At 41.6% G+C, this 18805-nt stretch overlaps 1 protein-coding gene across 1 annotated transcript in view; it reads right to left on the bottom strand.

Annotated features, from left to right (window-relative positions):
- Positions 1-12711: 12711 nt before the first annotated feature.
- The window catches only part of LOC120993343 (cytochrome b561 domain-containing protein 1), a 32371-nt gene continuing 26277 nt past the window's right edge, over positions 12712-18805 (bottom strand). The window contains exon 4 of the mRNA XM_040421867.1: positions 12712-13475. Within this exon, the coding sequence (XP_040277801.1) occupies positions 12942-13475 (534 nt within the window). The 3' untranslated portion in view covers positions 12712-12941. The remainder of the gene's footprint in view (positions 13476-18805) is intronic.

Genomic DNA, 18805 nt, shown 5'->3' with positions numbered 1-18805 from the left:
AGAATAACGGACCCGGTATGTAAATGTTTTCAAAGATCAAAAGAGAAACCCGCTGCTCCAATATCCCGGCGCATGCGCAGACTGGAAAACCGGATCCGGCGGCAATTTCCGGAACACTTGGTACCAGAGCGAAAGTACCCTTAATTAATTTATTTGGACTGCAGCTATTTCGCTACAAAGTCTCGGTGTAGCCTTGATCATACTTGGAAGGTACTATTCAAGTTCTCAACAATTGTAATACTATTCAAAACACATACGTCTCTTTCACACGAGCATGACAGATTGGCTCCGGATGTGTTCAGGGTGCGTTCAGTGAAACTTGCACCATTTTGCAAGCAAGTTCAGTCAGTTTTGTCTGCGATTGTATTCAGTTGTTTCCACACGGGTTCAATGTGTTTTGATGCGTTTTTCAAGCTTGTGATAAAAAACTGAAGGTTTACAAACAACATCTCTTAGCAACCATCAATGAAAAACGCATCGCATCTGCACTTGCTTCCGGATGCATGCATTTTTTACTAAAGCCCCATTCACTTCTATGGGGCCAGGGCTCCATGAAAAACGCAGAATATAGAACACGCTGCATTTTTCACGCAATGCAGAACTGATGATACATAGAGCCATTGAAATGAATGGGTCAGGATTCAGTGCGGGTGCTATGCGTTCACGTCAAGCATTGCACCCGCGCGGGAAAAACTCGCTCGTGTGAAAGGGGCCTTAGAAAACAAACCTTTACGTTTTGCACGTTTTAAAGGGGTTGTTGATCCATGGAGGCCTTTTGGGCAGTCCGCCCAGCGTGACCAGACATGCAGAGGGAATTGTTACTCACCTGATCGCCGCCACAGGGTTCTTGCTCCTTTGCATCAACATCCGGTTTGACATGGGTCACGTGGCCGGTACAGCCAATGACTGGCTGCAGTGATGACATGCACCCAAATGTGTCATTCCAATGGGTCACATGATGCATTGAGGACATCTCACGTGCCCATATGACCCATGTCAAACCAGATGTTAATGCAAGGCAACCTGAAAGCTGCAGCAAAGCCAGGGGAGTGAAAGAGACGGATCTCAACAGGGGATCAGGTGAGTATGATTTCCTCCACTGGTGCGGCCATGCTGGAGTGCAGGGGTCTGGCTGAAAGCCCCCCCAGGAGTGAACAACCTCTTTAAAAGTAAATCAATCACATTTAGCTAAAGAGCAATCCACAGAAATAGAATGATTACTACATATACAATACTATAGTCACACTTCGGATCTACATGATTATGACATTTAAATACTCAGGAAAGGTAGACTGGTAGAAACAAACCAATGCAAATAAAAGGATCTCATCTCCCATATAACTGGTACACAAGTACAAACCTGGTTCAGTTATGGCCAGATTAAACAGCACAATATAAGTATGAAGTCAAGCTTCTGTTATTGCTAAAGCAATCCATAGATGTGGTCAATACTGATGGACATACACTGGTGTCATCCTCGATTCTAATATTGTGTAGGAGGCCAAACACACGTCTCATCTCAAAATGGCTTATTTTTTAGTTAGAAAGGTTGATTCTTTTATGTCCTATAGAATCTGGGCCTTCTGTGTTTTTTGTAAGTTAGATGTTTGAGAACATAGTTATGGTGTTATATATATATATATATATATATATCCAGGTTGGTTGTCTGATGTGTCATATCATTTTCTTGGTCTCTGTCTAAGCTTATAGCTGCATGATGCATTCAAGACCGGATTGCCTCCTATGAGAAATGCCAGCCATGCAGGGAATAGTGTGCTTTTTTTTTGTTGTTGCAGGAACTGTTGGACGATTTTGGAAATGATTTTGCAACAATTTATGATTAATACAATACAAACCTTCATATGAAAAAGTCATGTCAGTCGCATGGAGGACTGATAGCAAAATTATCACTGACAGTCAGAGACCACTGCCCAACATGGAAGCAGAGCAATTTCTAAGACCTTATTCTGAAAATGGACTATTGTTTCCAGGTTTTTCATTTAATTTCTACATAAATATAATTATCTGAACATTTAAAGGGGTTGTCCAGGATTAGAAAGATATTTTTGCTTTTTTCCAAAAAGCGGCACCATAACTGTCCACAGGTTGAGTTTGGTATTGAAGCTTAGCTCCTCAGTAGAGTTGAGGTGTAGACACAATTTATGGGTAGATGTGGCGCTGTTTTTTGAAGCAGTGTTTTCTACACCTGTACAACCCATTAAATATGGAAGAAACAGTTTTGTGTGTGAATTAGCCCTAAGTCACACATGAAATAGTTTTTTTCCATATTTAATGGGTTGTACGGGTGTAGGAAACACAACAGTGATTTTAATCAGTAATTCTAAGCCAAAATGATGTGCGGGTCAAACACACAGTAGTAGTGAAAATCTTAACATTACACCTTATCTCTGTGTAGCCTCCACTGATGTGTGAATTAGGGCTGGTTCACAGGACCGTGCTCTGACCGGGAAACACGGCTTATGTGTCTGCTGCATTTCCCGGACCAACCGCGGCTCCCTTGATCCAAACTGACTGGATCATGTGAGTACGGTATCCGCGATCCCATAGGAACTGATTGTATTATAAGTCACATGCAAATAGTTCCGGTCAGGGGAGCCATAGTTGGTCTGGCCGACATGTGGACCGTGTTTTCCAGACGGGGCATGTGAATCAGCCCTTAGGCCCTGACAGAAATAGCTAAAGAAAAAAAACCAAAACACAATATTAATTTATACAATGTTTTTACGGTGTTTGTCAATTGTAAAATTTAAACACAGCTAGAGAATTCAGGCACTTTATCAGTGATATCTGTGTGTTAATGTTGAAAACTGGAGATATGCCATATACATTATCTGCCTTCTCTGTTTCTCCTTACAACTTCTACGTCTTGTTGTATGTCTTCCCCTGTAAGCAGAAGAGATCTGCTCCCTGTAAGAAATATAGATACAAATATATATATACATATATAAATAAATATAGATCTTACTTTATTTATTTAAATCCAACACATGGCTGAATTGTTAGGATGGTCTGAATTCTGGAAATAAACATTTCAGCATATGATTACATTCTCTGCAGCCTGTTTTTTTGTGAATGCATGAAGAGATATGCAACATAACCTATTCTGACAAAGTCAATGCTTCATATTTTTATAAAGAATCCCCCCAAAAAAACAAAAAACATTTTTTCTGTTCTAGATCATACAACGTATGGGCAAAGTCGGGCAATGTGATAAAATAACAAAACAACCAATTCTCACCTGACATTCCATAGCCACTACCAGCTAATCACGGGCCTCAGCAATCCTGATTCATACACCACTGAGGTCAGTGATTGGCTGCAGCGGTAACATGTCTGTGTTGAGAGACAGCAAAATGTAGAGACCATAATGGAACCTGGAGAGAATCTATTACCTATTTTCTCCTAAACAGAGCAACACCCAATATGTGTCACAAACTGCTGTATAGACATAAGCAGAGCTCAGAAGGGAAGTAGCACAATATGGCTTTTGGAGGGCAGATTTCACTAGAATAATTTTAAGGTGCCCTGTTGCATTTGTAGAGACTCTAAGGGCTGTTTCACACGAGCGGATGCCGTCCGTGACATCCGCTCCGTGAATGACAGCCAAGACCCGATGCAGACTGCAGAAGCACGGAGCATTAACATGACTGATAATGCTCCGTGCCTCTCTGTGATCTCTTTACTACGAAATCACAGGGAGATAAAGTTGTCACTGTGATTTCGTAGTAAAGAGATCACAGAGAGGCACGGAGCATTATCAATCATGTTAATGCTCCGTGCCTCTGCAGTCTGCATCGGGTCTTGGCACTCTTTCACGGAGCGGATGCCACGAACGGCATCCGCTCGTGTGAAACAGCCCTAAAGGTACTCCTACAGGGGAAACCCTCTAAAAATGAGTCCATTTTGGAAACTATACTCCCAAGGAATTTTTGGAATGGGTGCAGTAAGCACTTTGGTCCAACAAGCATTTCATAGAATTCAGAAACCCTTGGCGTGGATGGGCATTTGAGGTCCATCATGATGATTTACGCAGCTTGTGCTGATAACTGTAGAGGTTCTGGGGTGAAATAATAAATGGAACCAGAAGTGTATCGGAAACTACACCCCTTAATGTATTAATTAAGAGGTGGACTGAGCATTTTCATCCACAGGTGTTTTTAAAAAATGAATGAGCAGGGGATGATGCAAAATTAAAATAGCAAGTTTTCTACACATATGGCATTTCAGTGCCCAATATGTTGTGCCCAGCGTGTGCCATCTAAGACACACCACACCCTAGTAAATTCTTAGGTGGGTTCTACTGGGCAAGGAAATGCCATAAATGTGGATATAAAATGCTGTTTGAGTATGCTGCAGTTTCAAAAGGGATGAATTGGTTTATAGGCACCATGTTGCTATTGAACAGCCTATGGGGTAGTAGTACAGCCATTTTCTGAGAACTATACATTTAATTTTCACTCAGTGAAGCTGTGTGAAGGTTTATATTTTGCGGGATGAGATCCCATTATCATTGGTTCTATTTTGGGGGTACATACAACTTTTTGATTGCTTTTTATTTAGCTTTTTGGGAAGCATGATAAAGAAAATGCAGTAACTCTGCCATTGCTTTTTCAGATTTGTTATTGCGGCGTACACAGTGTGAGAAAAATGACATGTTATCTTTATTCTGCTACTACACAAAGTATTTTAGAAAAAAAGTATAGCTCTAGCGCAGCTAATTATTTGTGGGATGAGGTGACGGTTTCATTGGTACTATTTTAGAGTACAAACTATTTTTTGATCGCTCAATATTATGGTTTTTGCTTTTTCTGACCGTTTAATTTTTTTTACAGTTTTCCCCTGACAGGATATATGATGTAATATTTTTTATAGAGCCTGTTGTTACGGACACAACAATACTAGAGATATCTATATTTTTCATTTCAGTTTTGCACAATAAAAGCTTTTTTGAAAAAAAAAATCATGTTTTGTGTCGCCATTTTCTGGAGACAATCTTGCGTGCTCGCTTGTTTTTTGATAAGTTGATGTGTTCATTGGTACCATTTTGGGGTACATAGTACTTTTTTATCACTCGATATTACACTTTGTGTGAGGTGACCAATAAATGGTTGTTTGGGCACTTTTTTTTTTTTTACGGTATTAACCTGATGGGGTAAATCATGTAATATTTTTATGGAGCCAGTTGCTACAGACGCCAATGTCTATTTTTGATTCATTTTTTTTAAGTAAATATGGATTGATGAGGGGAAAGGGGCATTTTTTTTTTACTTTTTTATGAAACCTTTTTTTTTTTTGTTCCACTATGGGACTTCAACCTTTGGGGGTCTGATCAATGTTTCAATGCAGTACACTGACAGTTGCCTATGAGACTCAGTCTGTGGGCTGTACATGGCAGCCCCCAAGGCTTTTGCAAAGCCTGGGTTTGCCATGGTAGCCATTGGTCTCCTGTCATTAAAGTGTGGGGGAAGGGGAGGGGGCGATGGAAGGACAGAGGGAGCTCTCTCTGCTTCTGCGAAACTCCTATAGGCTGCGGTCAGCATATAAGGGGCTAATTCGCCAGACTCTGCATTTTCAGCCATGCCAGCGGATACAACAGGAGCTCAGCTATTAGTAACAGCCGGGTCCCTACACTGATTGAGCGCACATAGCTCCTGTGCCCGCCTGATCAGCATGATGTCAATATGCAAGGTCACTTCCCGCTGTTACATGATAGTATGTCAAATGTTGGGAAAGGGTTAAAAAGCAAGTGAAGCAGAAGTCCTAAAATGGCTGTTGTGGTTGTTCAGGAATAAAAAAAATTTCCCTAATGCCTGCTTCCACTAGGTGAAGAATCATACTTGCCTGCTCTGGTCCTGCATGCTGGCACCCGCGTTTCCATCTTCCAGTCCGCGGCATGGAGATGGTCACCTGCTCAGCTGCAGTCAACCACTGGCTTCAGTGGTGAAATGTCACAACATACAAACCGCACAACCCCATTAAAGTTAAGATCCTAAAAGGCAACATTGTACACAGTATGCCAAATGAACTCTTCACCTGAGTGACCCCTACTCCACTAAATGATACTGACAGGTCCTCCTAATACTTGGGAACACATTAAGGTGCTGCCACATGCACAATGCAGTTTTTGAAGTTAATACCAGTGGATTTAAAAAAAGAAAAGTAGTTTCTGTCCTCAATACATTCTCTCCATTTATGATCCACTCCTGATTTTGTCTTCACAAGGTGCGTGCCTTGTCATAAATTAAGTGCGTCCTCCGGTAGTCCTTTCTCCAGAAAGAAATCTACGGCAGCTCGGAGCAGCCCTTCGTACGTGTCAGAAAACTGGCGCAAATTAAGATGTGTTGGGCCTGCTGGTCCCTCCCCCTTTTCAGAAAAGTGTAGAGTAAAAACTACGACAAAATTTGTGGCGTTCAAAAAGTCGCAATCACAGTGTGTGCTACTTTTTTTCATCAGAAATCCCCCCCCCCATGTATTTTGTTTTTATTTCTTATACTTGCATAATAACATTGTTACTTACATGAGAAGCTACAGATTACCTTTACGTTTGAGAGCGCACTACCGCTGAAAATAGTCCCATCTGTTATGAGAATGAGGGAACAGCTGCAGAAAATCTGCCTTCTTTGGGGACAACTGTCCGGAGGTAAATATAGAAAGTCAAGAAGCAGTGATCACATTTAAGACACTATTAAAGCTGCCTCAGCGCATAGTGACCAAACCTGTGTCTATTTTTGTCACCCTTGGGGACGATAATATATTTTGTACATTGACTTAGGGGTTACTATAAGCAAGTGTGGATATTAAGCAGCAGATTACCATGAAACAGGCCCATAAAATGACACGCTGCCACAATTAGCCCCACATCCATTAACCCCTTGCCACCAGAGCCAGTTTTGGACTTTATGATGCTCTGAATATTCTTTCTTTTTTTCCACTTTCTGAAAGAAATGACTTTTTTTTATTTTGCCATCGACTTAGCTGAATGAGGGCTTGTTATTGAGCTGTATTCTTCAATGGCACCATCTTGGGATGCAGATAACTTACTGATTCCCTTTCAATTCACTTTTTCCATTCACCACAGTGAAGCAGCTCTGTTATGTTTCACAGAGGGGGTCCCAAGTGACAGACCACACCTATGACGTCCATATATATATATATATATAATAATACGGCATATGGACTGGGACTGTCATTTAAAGACAATCCCTTTAATTGAAGGAGACAACTCAAAAACATTTATCGGTTGCTTTTTGACACTAGAAGGGAATACACGTGAATCTTCAATTCACTATAACGAAATAACAACAGATGGCCAGATGCGATAATAATATCAACTGCTGATATGATGGGTTTCATACTCAAAATATACACCAAAGATGATGACTGGTGGAATTTTAAAAGTGGTCATGATGTTATGAATTTTTGAAATGAAAATGAATACGCATGTATCTTCAATTAATTTCAATAGTAATTTTGGTAGTGCTCTTACATGGACGGATGTTTCAGGCAATTATCGGGAACAAACCAAATGTCAATTGCCTGACTGTCAGTGGAGATGAAGCTGCAGTTCCAACTCAACTGTATGTAATTGATCACTATTGCAGTCTCTTGTCCTCATAGAGTATCATTGTTCCTGGGCAGCAGATACTTTTTAATACAGGACGATCTGCTGCCCAGAAACTATAATTCTTGGTGCCGGATAAAAGACAGGATCACACGAGAAATTACTGTTTGCTCGTTCATCAGGTGATCGCTGGCACATTTACACAAGGCAGTTATTAGGAACAAGCATTTCTACAACACAATAACTGGCCAGATTATCGGTCTGAGTAAGGCTACTTTCACACTTGTGTTTGGTGTGGATCCATCATGGATCTACACAGATGGATCCGTTCAGATAATACAACCGTCTGCATCCATTCAGAATGGATCCGTTTGTATTATCTTTAACATAGCCAAGACGGATCCGTCTTGAATACCATTGAAAGTCAATGGAGGACGGATCTGTTTCCTATTGTGCCAGATTGTGTCAGAGAAAACGATCTGTCCCCATTGACTAACATTGTGTGTCAGAACGGATCCGTTTGGCTCAGTTTCGTCAGACAGACACCAAAACGTTGCAAGCAGCGTTTTGGTGTCCGCCTTCAAAGCAGAACGGAGGCAAACTGATGCATTCTGAGCGGATCCTTTTCCATTCAGAATGCATTAGGGCAAAACTGATCCGTTTTTGGACCGCTTGTGAGAGCCCTGACGGATCTCCAAAACGCGAGTGTGAAAGTAGCCTTAAAGGATCTTCAAGATACCAACGGGTGGCCAAGTGCAATTAGTCATTTATGACATGGCATAAAAATAATTTTTGGAAAAACCCTTTACAGTGTGTTCTGGTTTCAGTAGGTGCAGCTTGTATATTTTTGGATGAACCTTCATTGTGTACGTCAGGATGAAAATTTGTCCTGGTCATGAGATGATCACATAGCTGTATGGCCCATTACAAGAGGAGTTCTAAACCATGCAACTGTGTGACCATGTTCTGGATCTACACCATGACAATGTCTACAAGCGGAGATCTTCGAGAAGCTAATACTGTGAGGAATTGTTACACAAAGTATATTACAGCACTGCAGAGCAGCATCCCATACAGAATAAATAAAACAGCACAAATGTCAGTGTATTCATAAAAATAATGTAATTTCATGACAGGAGATTCAAAGACTTGATAAAATGTAATAAATATTAAGTAACAGTTACAGGCAGAAGACCTAGCCTTGTGTCATCTGAACACCGGCTTCTACATACATAGACTTATTATTTTTATATAGTAAGACACCCGATACCAAAAGAGCACTAAACACATAACTGCAAATACAAAGAAACACTGAAAAGTGCACATCACTATATGCTCCTCTCATACATTCATATATTGCTGCACAAATTTGCATATATGCCATATATGTTACATTATAAAGGTAAAATATACCAGTACATTCTACACATACAAAACATACATAGACACGTTGCATTGTTTCATCAGATCACTGAGACTTAGAGCTTACCCAGTACTTGCAGGGTATTACATAAAATGAAAATGGCTTAGAGCTCCATTCACACACGTTAGGGGATTTCCATTGGCCATCACAATATTCTTATGACAACAATAGCACAGCCAGCAGAGCTATTCTTCCCATCAGAATACATTAAGGCCAATGGCATCTATCAGTGACTCCTAAGATGCACTGGACAATGGAGCTGCTATAAATGGAAGCCATGATGCTTGTGTGCACACAAGCCTAACGATAGAAATGAATTCTCTTTTTGATATGGGTTTTGCAGTGTCTGCTGCTATGTTCATGTAAGCCACAGAAAAAGAGGAGATCCAAAGTACATGGTTCTCCTTTTACCGATGCCAATTTAAAGGGGTTTCCTCACTTCAGCAAATAGCATTTATCATGTAGAGAAAGTTAATACAAGACACTTACTAATGTATTGTCATTGTCCATATTGCTTCCTTTGCTGGCTGGATTCATTTTTCCATCACATTATACACTGCTCGTTTCCATGGTTACATACCGCCCTGCAATCCAGCAGTGGTGTTGGTGCGCTCCCATAGTCCCGGCCACCAGAGAGGCTGACGCTTTTTTCCCTTTAGTGTGCAAGCACGCCTATCGCTGCTGGATTGCAGGGTGGCCTGTAACCATGGAAACAAGCAGTGTATAATGTGATGGAAAAATGAATCCAGCCAGCAAAGGAGGCAATATGGACAATCAGAATACATTAGTAAGTGCCTTGTATTAAAGGGAACCTGTCACCGGTATTTTGTGTATAGAGCTGAGGACATGGGTTGCTAGATGGCCGCTAGCACATCCGCAATACCCAGTCCCCATAGCTCTGTGTGCTTTTATTGTGTATAAAAACCGATTTGATACATATGCAAATTAACCTGAGATGAGTCAGAACTTGAAAATATGACTCTTTTATCTTAATTTGTATAAAAGGCGGGAAGTACAAAAATGCATAATACTTATTGAATTCGTCTGCAAATGAAATGAAAAGTGTCATTTCTATGTTTAGGGTAACACAATGAACATTTAGAAACGCTCAGTGAGGGTAGCATAGTAGAGGTGACAGGTTCCCTTTAAACTTTTATCTTTAGACGCTCAGGACTCCAGTAATGCGACGCTTCTCTCGAGTCCATTACCAGGTTACTGCCAGAACTATTCCTCTCCCTGCCACATGCAGGAATAATTCTGGTCCCGTCCATGGCCCAGGCTGAAAACCTGGTAAAGGATGTGACTTCGTGTGACTAGGGTCCCGGGAGGCCAATCGACATAACTTTAGAATAGTAAGTATATTACAAACACGTGTGTGCTGTACAATTATGGTGGCTTTTTAGGGGCATGATGGGTCCCAGAAAACCCCTTTAAAGAGGACCTTTCACTTGTAAAAACAATGTGAACTAAGTATGCTGACATATAGAGCGGCGCCCGGGGATCTCACTGCACTTACTATTATCCCCGGGCGCCGCTCCGTTCTCCTGTTATGCCCTTCGGTACCTTTGCTCTGTAAGTTATAGTAGGCGGTGTCTTCCCTTGTCCTGTGGGCGTCTCCTTCTCCTAGGCTGTAGCGCTGGCCAATCGCAGCGCACAGCTCACAGCCTGGGAGAAAAAAACCTCCCAGGGTGTGAGCTGTGCGCTGCGATTGGCCAGCACTGCAGCCTAGGAGAAGGAGACACCCACAGGACAAGGGAAGACACCGCCTACTATAACTTACAGAGCAAAGGTACCGGAGGGGATAACGGGAGAACGGAGCGGCGCCCGGGGATAATAGTAAGTGCAGTGAGATCCCCGGGCGCCGCTCTATATGTCAGCATACTTAGTTCACATTGTTTTTACAAGTGAAAGGTCCTCTTTAAAGAGGATATGCAGCCTCTCCTGACATGTCTATTTTAGTAACTATTTGCATCCCCCTTATAAATAACAATTCGGAAGCATTTGTCCTTATGACCCCATGATGTGCTATTCCTTTATTATTCCTGCTAGCAGTTATAAATGAACTATTGCAGCTTGTAATAAAGGTCTGTATGGGTGTTACCACTTGAGGGGTGTCCCTGCATGGCATGATACTCTCCAGTCAGACTGTGCAGGGACAACCCCCAACTGGTAACACCCATCTGAACCTTCACTGCAAACTGCTGGCCATTCATTCATATGTTCTACCAAGAATAATAAAGAAATGGCAAAACACAGAGTCATAAGGATAGATGCTCCAGAATTGTTATTATATGGAGTATGCAAGGAGTTACTAAACATGTCGGGAGAGGGGACAAGTCCTCTTTAAGTTAATAATAATAAGTAATAAATCTTTCATTCCTTTTTTAACTCAATATTGATAACCACATAAATAAAATTCACTAAGAAAATGTTAAAGTAGGCCTAATGAGGATTTAGACGGATTTAGACAGCACAATCTGATGCTCAGAAACGATCAATGAGCCTGGTGGCTGCACCTTTACATGTTCGCAGGAATGTTCATCCCCAATAATTTGCCCGAATATCGCCCTGTCTAAATCCACCTTACGTCTTAAGTGCAAAACAGACCTACTATAAAAGCAAAGGTACCTGTAAGATCTCTAATATATTAAGTGCTGTGAAGTAATCAAGTCCAAGCAGGATAATCTCAGTTCCATATATTATGTTAAGATGTCCACATTTGCTCTCTTTCCAAAAAAGAAAAGAAAGTTGTGCCTCTGGTGTCACCAGTTGGAAGACAGCTATCCTAGAGTCAATGTTCGACCGTTTTAAACAGGCCTTCGGATCTACACCTTACTCCAAGGTGCTCTCCACAAGGAGATGGAAAAGATGAACCCTTTTGTTAGTGTTCTAGCTTCTGGAGAAGACAACCCTCAGACTGTACAGTGATCCCACCGTAGAGTAACAAACACAAGTATTAGTGCTTGGTTTATGTCAGAAAGCGCAGACATAATCCTGGAGGATAGAGCAGACGTTGTCAGAAAGCCAATGTTTCAGACTCAAGTATACAACAAAAGAATATGAATAGGCAGCACAACCCAAAATGTAGATGTATAATACATGTAGTTCTCGTATCCATACTAGGAGTTTGAGGTACAGGTAGAAATTAAACAATCCCCTTTTTGATCACACAGCTCAGTTTACAGTGCTGGAATGTAAAAATAAAAGTTTTAAAAACGCAAGAATAAAATAGTGCAAGTAAAACCCAATAAAACAATAAATCTAGTATAAATATCCTGAGTGCTTTTTGAAAGGGCATCCGTCAGCAGTTTTGTACGTATGAAACTGGCTGACCTGTTACGTGTGCGCTTGGCAGCTGAAGGCATCTGTGTTTGTCCCGTGTTCTTATGTGCCGCTTTGCTGAGAAAATGAAGTTTTAATATATGCAAATGACCCTTTAGGAGCATCGGGGGCGTTGCCGTTACACCTAGAGGTTCTGTTCTCTCTGCAACTTTGGCCCTGTCAATCAAAGTGTAGGGGGCGTGAGGCGTGATCACGTTTAAACTGCCTGGCCCTGTCAATTAAAGTGCAGAGGGCGTGGCAGCTGCAGAGAGAGCAGGACCTCTAGGTGTAGAGGCAACGCCCCTCTTGCTCCTAGAGGCTCATTTGCATATATTAAAACATAATTTTTCATGGGACCAACACAGATGGCATCAGCTGCCAAATAGGGATGAGCGAACTTCTGTTTTCAAGTTCGGCATACAAGGTTCGGGTAATCTAAGGATTCCGTTATGGATTTGGCTACCATGGACCATAATTCTTAGATTACCCGAACCTTGTACGCCGAACTTGAAAACAGAAGTTCGCTCAACACTACTGCCAAACGCAAATGCAACAGGTCATAATTTTTCATAGGTACAAATCTGCTGATAGAAGTGCCCTTAACCTGCCCTGCTTTCACATGGGAAATACATGAAGGTGGTCCTTGTGTATTTGAGCTTTCTTTCTGGGAAGATATATGTCCAGTACCTGATTCATAATTACCAGTGCGGGATATAGAGGTAAGGCAATGCAAATATACCATAGAGGTCCTTTGATCTGTGCTTGAAACCAGTGAGAACAGATTCCTAAGAGGACAGTGGATGTAGAAAGAAGGTATACTAAAAGGCCACAAGTGGCATGATACAGTTTGAGTCGCGAGACTGCAGTGACTTGCGCCAGACGTGGAAAAAGCAGTGCCAGGCCACATACAGCCTGACAGCATGTAGTTACCAAAGTGAGCACACCCAGCATGCTGTGCCAAGAGGTTAGATGGGATTGCTCAATGCGGTTCTTGCTGCATATAATAAAGGAAATCCCTACTCCAGCAAAAACTAGTACACAGAGTTGTATAAGCCAGTGCAAACGAGTCTTGGACTTGCGGGAGAGCGGGCAGAGTGGGGAGGTCTCTGGAGACAACAGCAGCACAGCTTCTGTCATACATAAGCAATACTGCAAAAAAGAAGAGACAATTATCACAGGATAATGAGCAGAAGGATACTTGAAATAGTACAGTCAGTAATTAAGTGCAAAAACAAAATCAAAAAATAGTTTGGATATAGTTGAAAGCAGTGATGGTCCCCCTACAGGACTAGAACGTGTGATTGACTTACTGCAGCCTATGAGATGTTGACAGGCTGCCTATTAAAGGGCATCTGTCAGCAGATATGTACCTATAAAACTGGCTGACCTGTGGCATGTGCACTTGGCAGCTGAAGGCTATGTTCATATGTATCCATATTGCTGAGAGCAATGTTTTATATATGCAAATGAGCCTCCCTCTAGGAGCAACGGGGGTGTTGCCATTACACCTAGCGGCTCTGCTCTCTCTGCAACTTCTGCACCCCCTCCACTTTGATTGACAGGGACAAGCAGTGAAAACATCATCATACCTGGCTCTGTCTAAAAGTGCAGAGGGCATGGCAGTAGCAGAACCTCTAGGAGTAACGGCAGTTTAAACGTGATCACGCCTGGCCCTGTCAATCAAAGTGCAGGGGGCGTGAAAGTTGCAGAGAGAACAGAACCTCTAGGAGTAATGGCAACGCCCCCGTTGCTCCTAAAGGCTTATTTGCATATATTAAAACTTCATTTTCTCAGCAAAGCGGCACATAAGAACATGGGACCAACACAGATGCCTTCAACTGCCAAGCACACATGTAACAGGTCAGCCAGTGTCAAAGGTAGGGTGGCAGTGTGCAATTTGTAGTTTTTATTGAAACCATTTAGGGGTGATTATGACTTTTTGAACACTTTTTATTACATTTTTTGGAGGGGGAAGAAACAAAGATAAAAAAAAGCGAATTAGCCGTTACATTTTTTTTCTGTTATGTCATTCAAAGTATGGGATAAATTTTTTATATTTCAATAGTACAGGCATTTTCAGACGCAGCGTTGCCTATAATGTTTATTTTTTATTGTTTATTTTAATTTTGGGGTAAGGGAGGTGATTAGAATTTTTATTTATATATATATATATATATATATATATATATATATATATATATATATATATATATATATATATATATATATATATATATATAAAAAACTAACCTTTTTTTGGGCCCCCAACATGCAGTCATTAGATTGCGATCTGTATAAAATAATGGAATTTTATCCATTACAATATTCAAACATTCTGTAGCACCGACCCAGCACCAGAAAAGACACAGTGGACAGCATCAGCAGAGAGCTCGATCCACTGTGTAGTGGCCAGGTCCCCATGCGTGTAAATCTACTTAAAGGGTTTGTCCGGTTTCAGAATAAATACAGACAACCCTCTTAATCCAGCTGCAATGATAAACTGGTAAGAACCTACCTGCCAGATCCCATTTTCCTGGCGAGGCTCTATTTTTCTGACTGAAGTGTTAATGACTTGTTGACCACTCGTGATAACTGCAACCAATCACTGGCCTCAGTGGTGCACTCGAAGAGGCCAGGGATTTGCTGCACTGATCATATGTTGTCGACGTGACCTCACACTGCAGCTTTTAAATAGGGCCTGTCCAGGAGCAGTGGCGAGGGATCTGGCAGGTAAGAACTTCACTGCAGCTTTTCCCTATATAAAACTTAAAGGGGTTGTCCAGCTGCTGTGGTCTGGTTTGCATGACTGCTGCGGCCAATCACTGGCCTCAGCAGTCACACGTGCTAGAATGGTAAATCACGAGCAGGTCATAAGCAGTGATGTGCCATTCTAGAACATGTGACTGCTGAGGCCAGTGACTGGCTGCAGTGGTCACAGAACAAAGACCCTTCTGGTCTGGCGGGGATAGGGCAGCGGTGCGGAAAAAGCAGGACTTTGGACTAATTTTTTTATGTTTTTTTTTTAACTGTTCAAATGTCCCGAGAGCCATGCAGAGCTGAAAAAAAGGGGCACAACACTCAGAGGGTATCTCAGCACCCGGACCCCGACCAATCAGAATTAACAAAACGTCACTGTGACATGTCAGAAAATTCTACGTGCCTATAAAAGAATGAAACCATGTTGGTTCTGTTTTGATACCACATTATGGCTGCGTTCACACAACTTTATCCACTGTGCGGAAAAATCCAATGAGAAAGTGACCATTTGAAGCTGCCACAGATTTGCATGCGCATTATCCCCATTCCATGGGGCTAACCTGCATGTGGTAAACAGGATGCTTTCAAAAGAATGGGACACAGATTTCGCGTGGATTTCAGTGCAGAATAAAGCTGAAATTTGCTTTTTAAAAGGCACTGCGTGAATGGGTTGAAGTAAACACAGATGCAAAACAGTGATTTAATCCAAAGGTCTGAATAAGGCCTTAGTTATATGTTTTAGTGAGAGCTATCTCACAACCTATGACTTCCATTATTCTTGCACCAGATTTGTCACCAAAGTATTCCCTGACATCTGATTGTAGATGTATGGGAACAGGGCAAATCTCACTGCAAACTAGGCAATTTTGCTCTGCAGGCTACCTTGAAGGAAGCTGTAACAGTAACAACATTGGTTGTCTACCAGATAAAGAAACAAATATACAGACTACACAAAAATACCAAGACATACAGTGGATATGAAAAGTTTACACACCCCTGTTAAAATGTCAGGTTTCTGTGCTGTAAATAAATGAGACAAAGAAAAAGCATTTCAGAACTTTTCCCAACTTTAATGTGACCTATGAACTGTACCAATCAATTGAAAAACAAACTGAAATCTTTTAGGTGGAGGGAAGAAAACAAAAAAAAAACTAAAATAATGTGGTTGCATAAGTGTGCACACCCTCTTATAACTGGGGATGTAGCTGTGTTCAGAATTAAGCAATCACATTCAAAATCATGGTAAATAGGAGTCAGCATACACCTGCCATCATTTAAAGTGCCTCTGATTAACCCCAAATAAAGTTCATCTGCTCTAGTTGGTCTTTCCTGAAATGTTCTTAGTCGCATCCCACAGTAAAAGCCATGGTCCACAACGAGCTTCCAAAGCATCAGAGGGATCTCATTGTTAAAAGGTATCAGTCAGGAGAAGGGTACAAAAGAATTTCCAAGGCATTAGATATACCATGGAACACAGTGAAGATAGTCATCATCAAGTGAAGAAAATATGGCACAACAGTGACATTACCAAGAACCGGACGTCCCTCCAAAATTGATGAAAAGACGAGAAGAAAACTGGTCTGGGAGGCTACCAAGAGGCCTACAGCAACATTAAAGGAGCTGCGGGAATATCTGGCTGTGTAGTACATGTGACAACAATCTCCCGTATTCTTCATATGTCTGGGCTATGGGGTAGAGTGGCAAGACAGAAGCCTTTTCTTACGAAGAAAAACATCCAAGCCAGGCGACATTTTGCAAAAACACATCTGAAGTCTCCCAAAAGCATGTGGGAAAAGGTGATGAAACCAAGGTTAAACTTTTTGGCCATAATTCCAAAAGATATGTTTGGCGCAAAACAACACTGCACATCACCAAAAGAACACCATACCCACAGTGAAGCATGGTGGTGGCAGCATCATGCCAAGGGGCTGTTTTTCTTCAGCTGGAACTGGGGCCTTAGTTAAGCTAGAGGGATTTATGAACAGTTCCAAATACCAGTCAATATTGGCACAAAACCTTCAGGCTTCTGCTAGAAAGCTGAACATGAAGAGGAACTTCATCTTTCAGCATGACAACGACCCAAAGCATACATCCAAATCAACAAAGGAATGGCTTCACCAGAAGAAGATTAAAGATTTGGAATGGCCTAGCCAGAGCCCAGACCTGAATACGATTGAAAATCTGTGGGGTGATCTGAAGAGGGCTGGGCACAGGAGATGCCCTCGCAATCTGACAGATTTGGAGTGTTTTTGCAAAGAAGAGTGGGCAAATCTTGCCAAGTCAAAATGTGCCATGCTGATAGACTCATACCCAAAAAGACTGAGTGCTGTAATAAAATCAAAAGGTGCTTCAACAAAGTATTAGTTTAAGGGTGTGCACACTTATGCAACCATATTATTTTATTTTTATATTTTTTCTTCCCTCCACCTAAAAGATTTCAGTTTGTTTTTCAATTGAGTTGTACAGTTTATAGGTCACATTAAAGGTGGAAAAAGTTCTGAAATGATTTATCTTTGTCTCATTTTTTTACATCACAGAAACCTGACATTTAACAGGGGTGTGTAGACTTTTTATATCCACTGTAAGTGATTTTTTATCAAATACATTAGGGTGGGGTGATTTTTTTTATCTCAAAGGAATAGGGAACTGGAAAGGAAAAGAAGACTGCTAAAAAAATTAAGGAAAGACATTCCAGGAAAACCTCACGGCACTTCAATGTCAGGGATATCAATTTGTCCAGTAAGGCTGCATGTACACGGTCAGGTTTTAATATGCATCTCTGAACCTAAAACCAGATGTGGATGGTAAAGGGACAGATAATGTAAAGGCAGATTAAATTTCTCCTCTTGTGTAAATCCACACCTGATTTTTTGCTTCAAAATTGCATCTGAAACCATGATCCAAACCTAAGGGTACACTCATACATTCAGGTCTTCTGATGTAGGTTTTGAGTCAAAATCAGGAGTGGATTCAAAAAAGAGAAGACAACGTATCAGACATTTATACTTCTCCTTTTCTTAACTCAATCCTGATTTTGGCTTCAAAAACTGGAATGTTGGGCGGCAACCATTAGATGTCCAAGCGACTGTGAATCTATTTCACTTGCTTTGGTGCAAAGGAAACTGCCAACAAGTGAACTGTAGAAGCAACAGCAAGATAAGCTCCAAAGAAGGAATGGGTCTACAGGTGGTGACCACAGACAATTACTTTTTGCTAGCATCCTTGTCAGGTCTGGTACCCTGAGGAGGTACCTGCAGTCCAATCTGGCCGCAGAGGTAGCCATGCACACTCAAGAGGACACAAGGAGAGCTGGACAGGGCTGTAGAAGGGCATCAAGTCAGCATCAGGAATGGTACCTGCTCCTTTCTCCTTTAACAGGAGGAGCACCGTCAGAGCCCTACTAAATGACCTCCGGCGCACTACATGTCTCTCAACACTCAGAAACAGACTGCATGAGGGCTCAACATCCTAAAGTGAGACCTGTGCTCACAGCCCAGCACCTTTCAACTCATTTGGCATTGAGCTGCACAGTGTAGTTCAATGCCAATTGAGCTGCATGGTGCTTGGCTGAATCCAATTAAGACCCTCTTGGAAATTCTGTATCCAACAGTGCCAAGTACCACCACAGACTGTTCAGAAGCTCACTGATGCTCTGATCTAGGTCTTGGAGAAGATACCCAGGATACCATTAGCTATCTTATCAGAGCTATGCCCAGATGTTG

This window comes from Bufo bufo, chromosome 3 (assembly GCF_905171765.1).
Source record: "Bufo bufo chromosome 3, aBufBuf1.1, whole genome shotgun sequence".
Lineage (NCBI taxonomy): Eukaryota > Metazoa > Chordata > Amphibia > Anura > Bufonidae > Bufo > Bufo bufo.
Note: the sequence above shows the minus strand (reverse complement) of the source record. Positions and strands in the feature narration are given on the sequence as shown.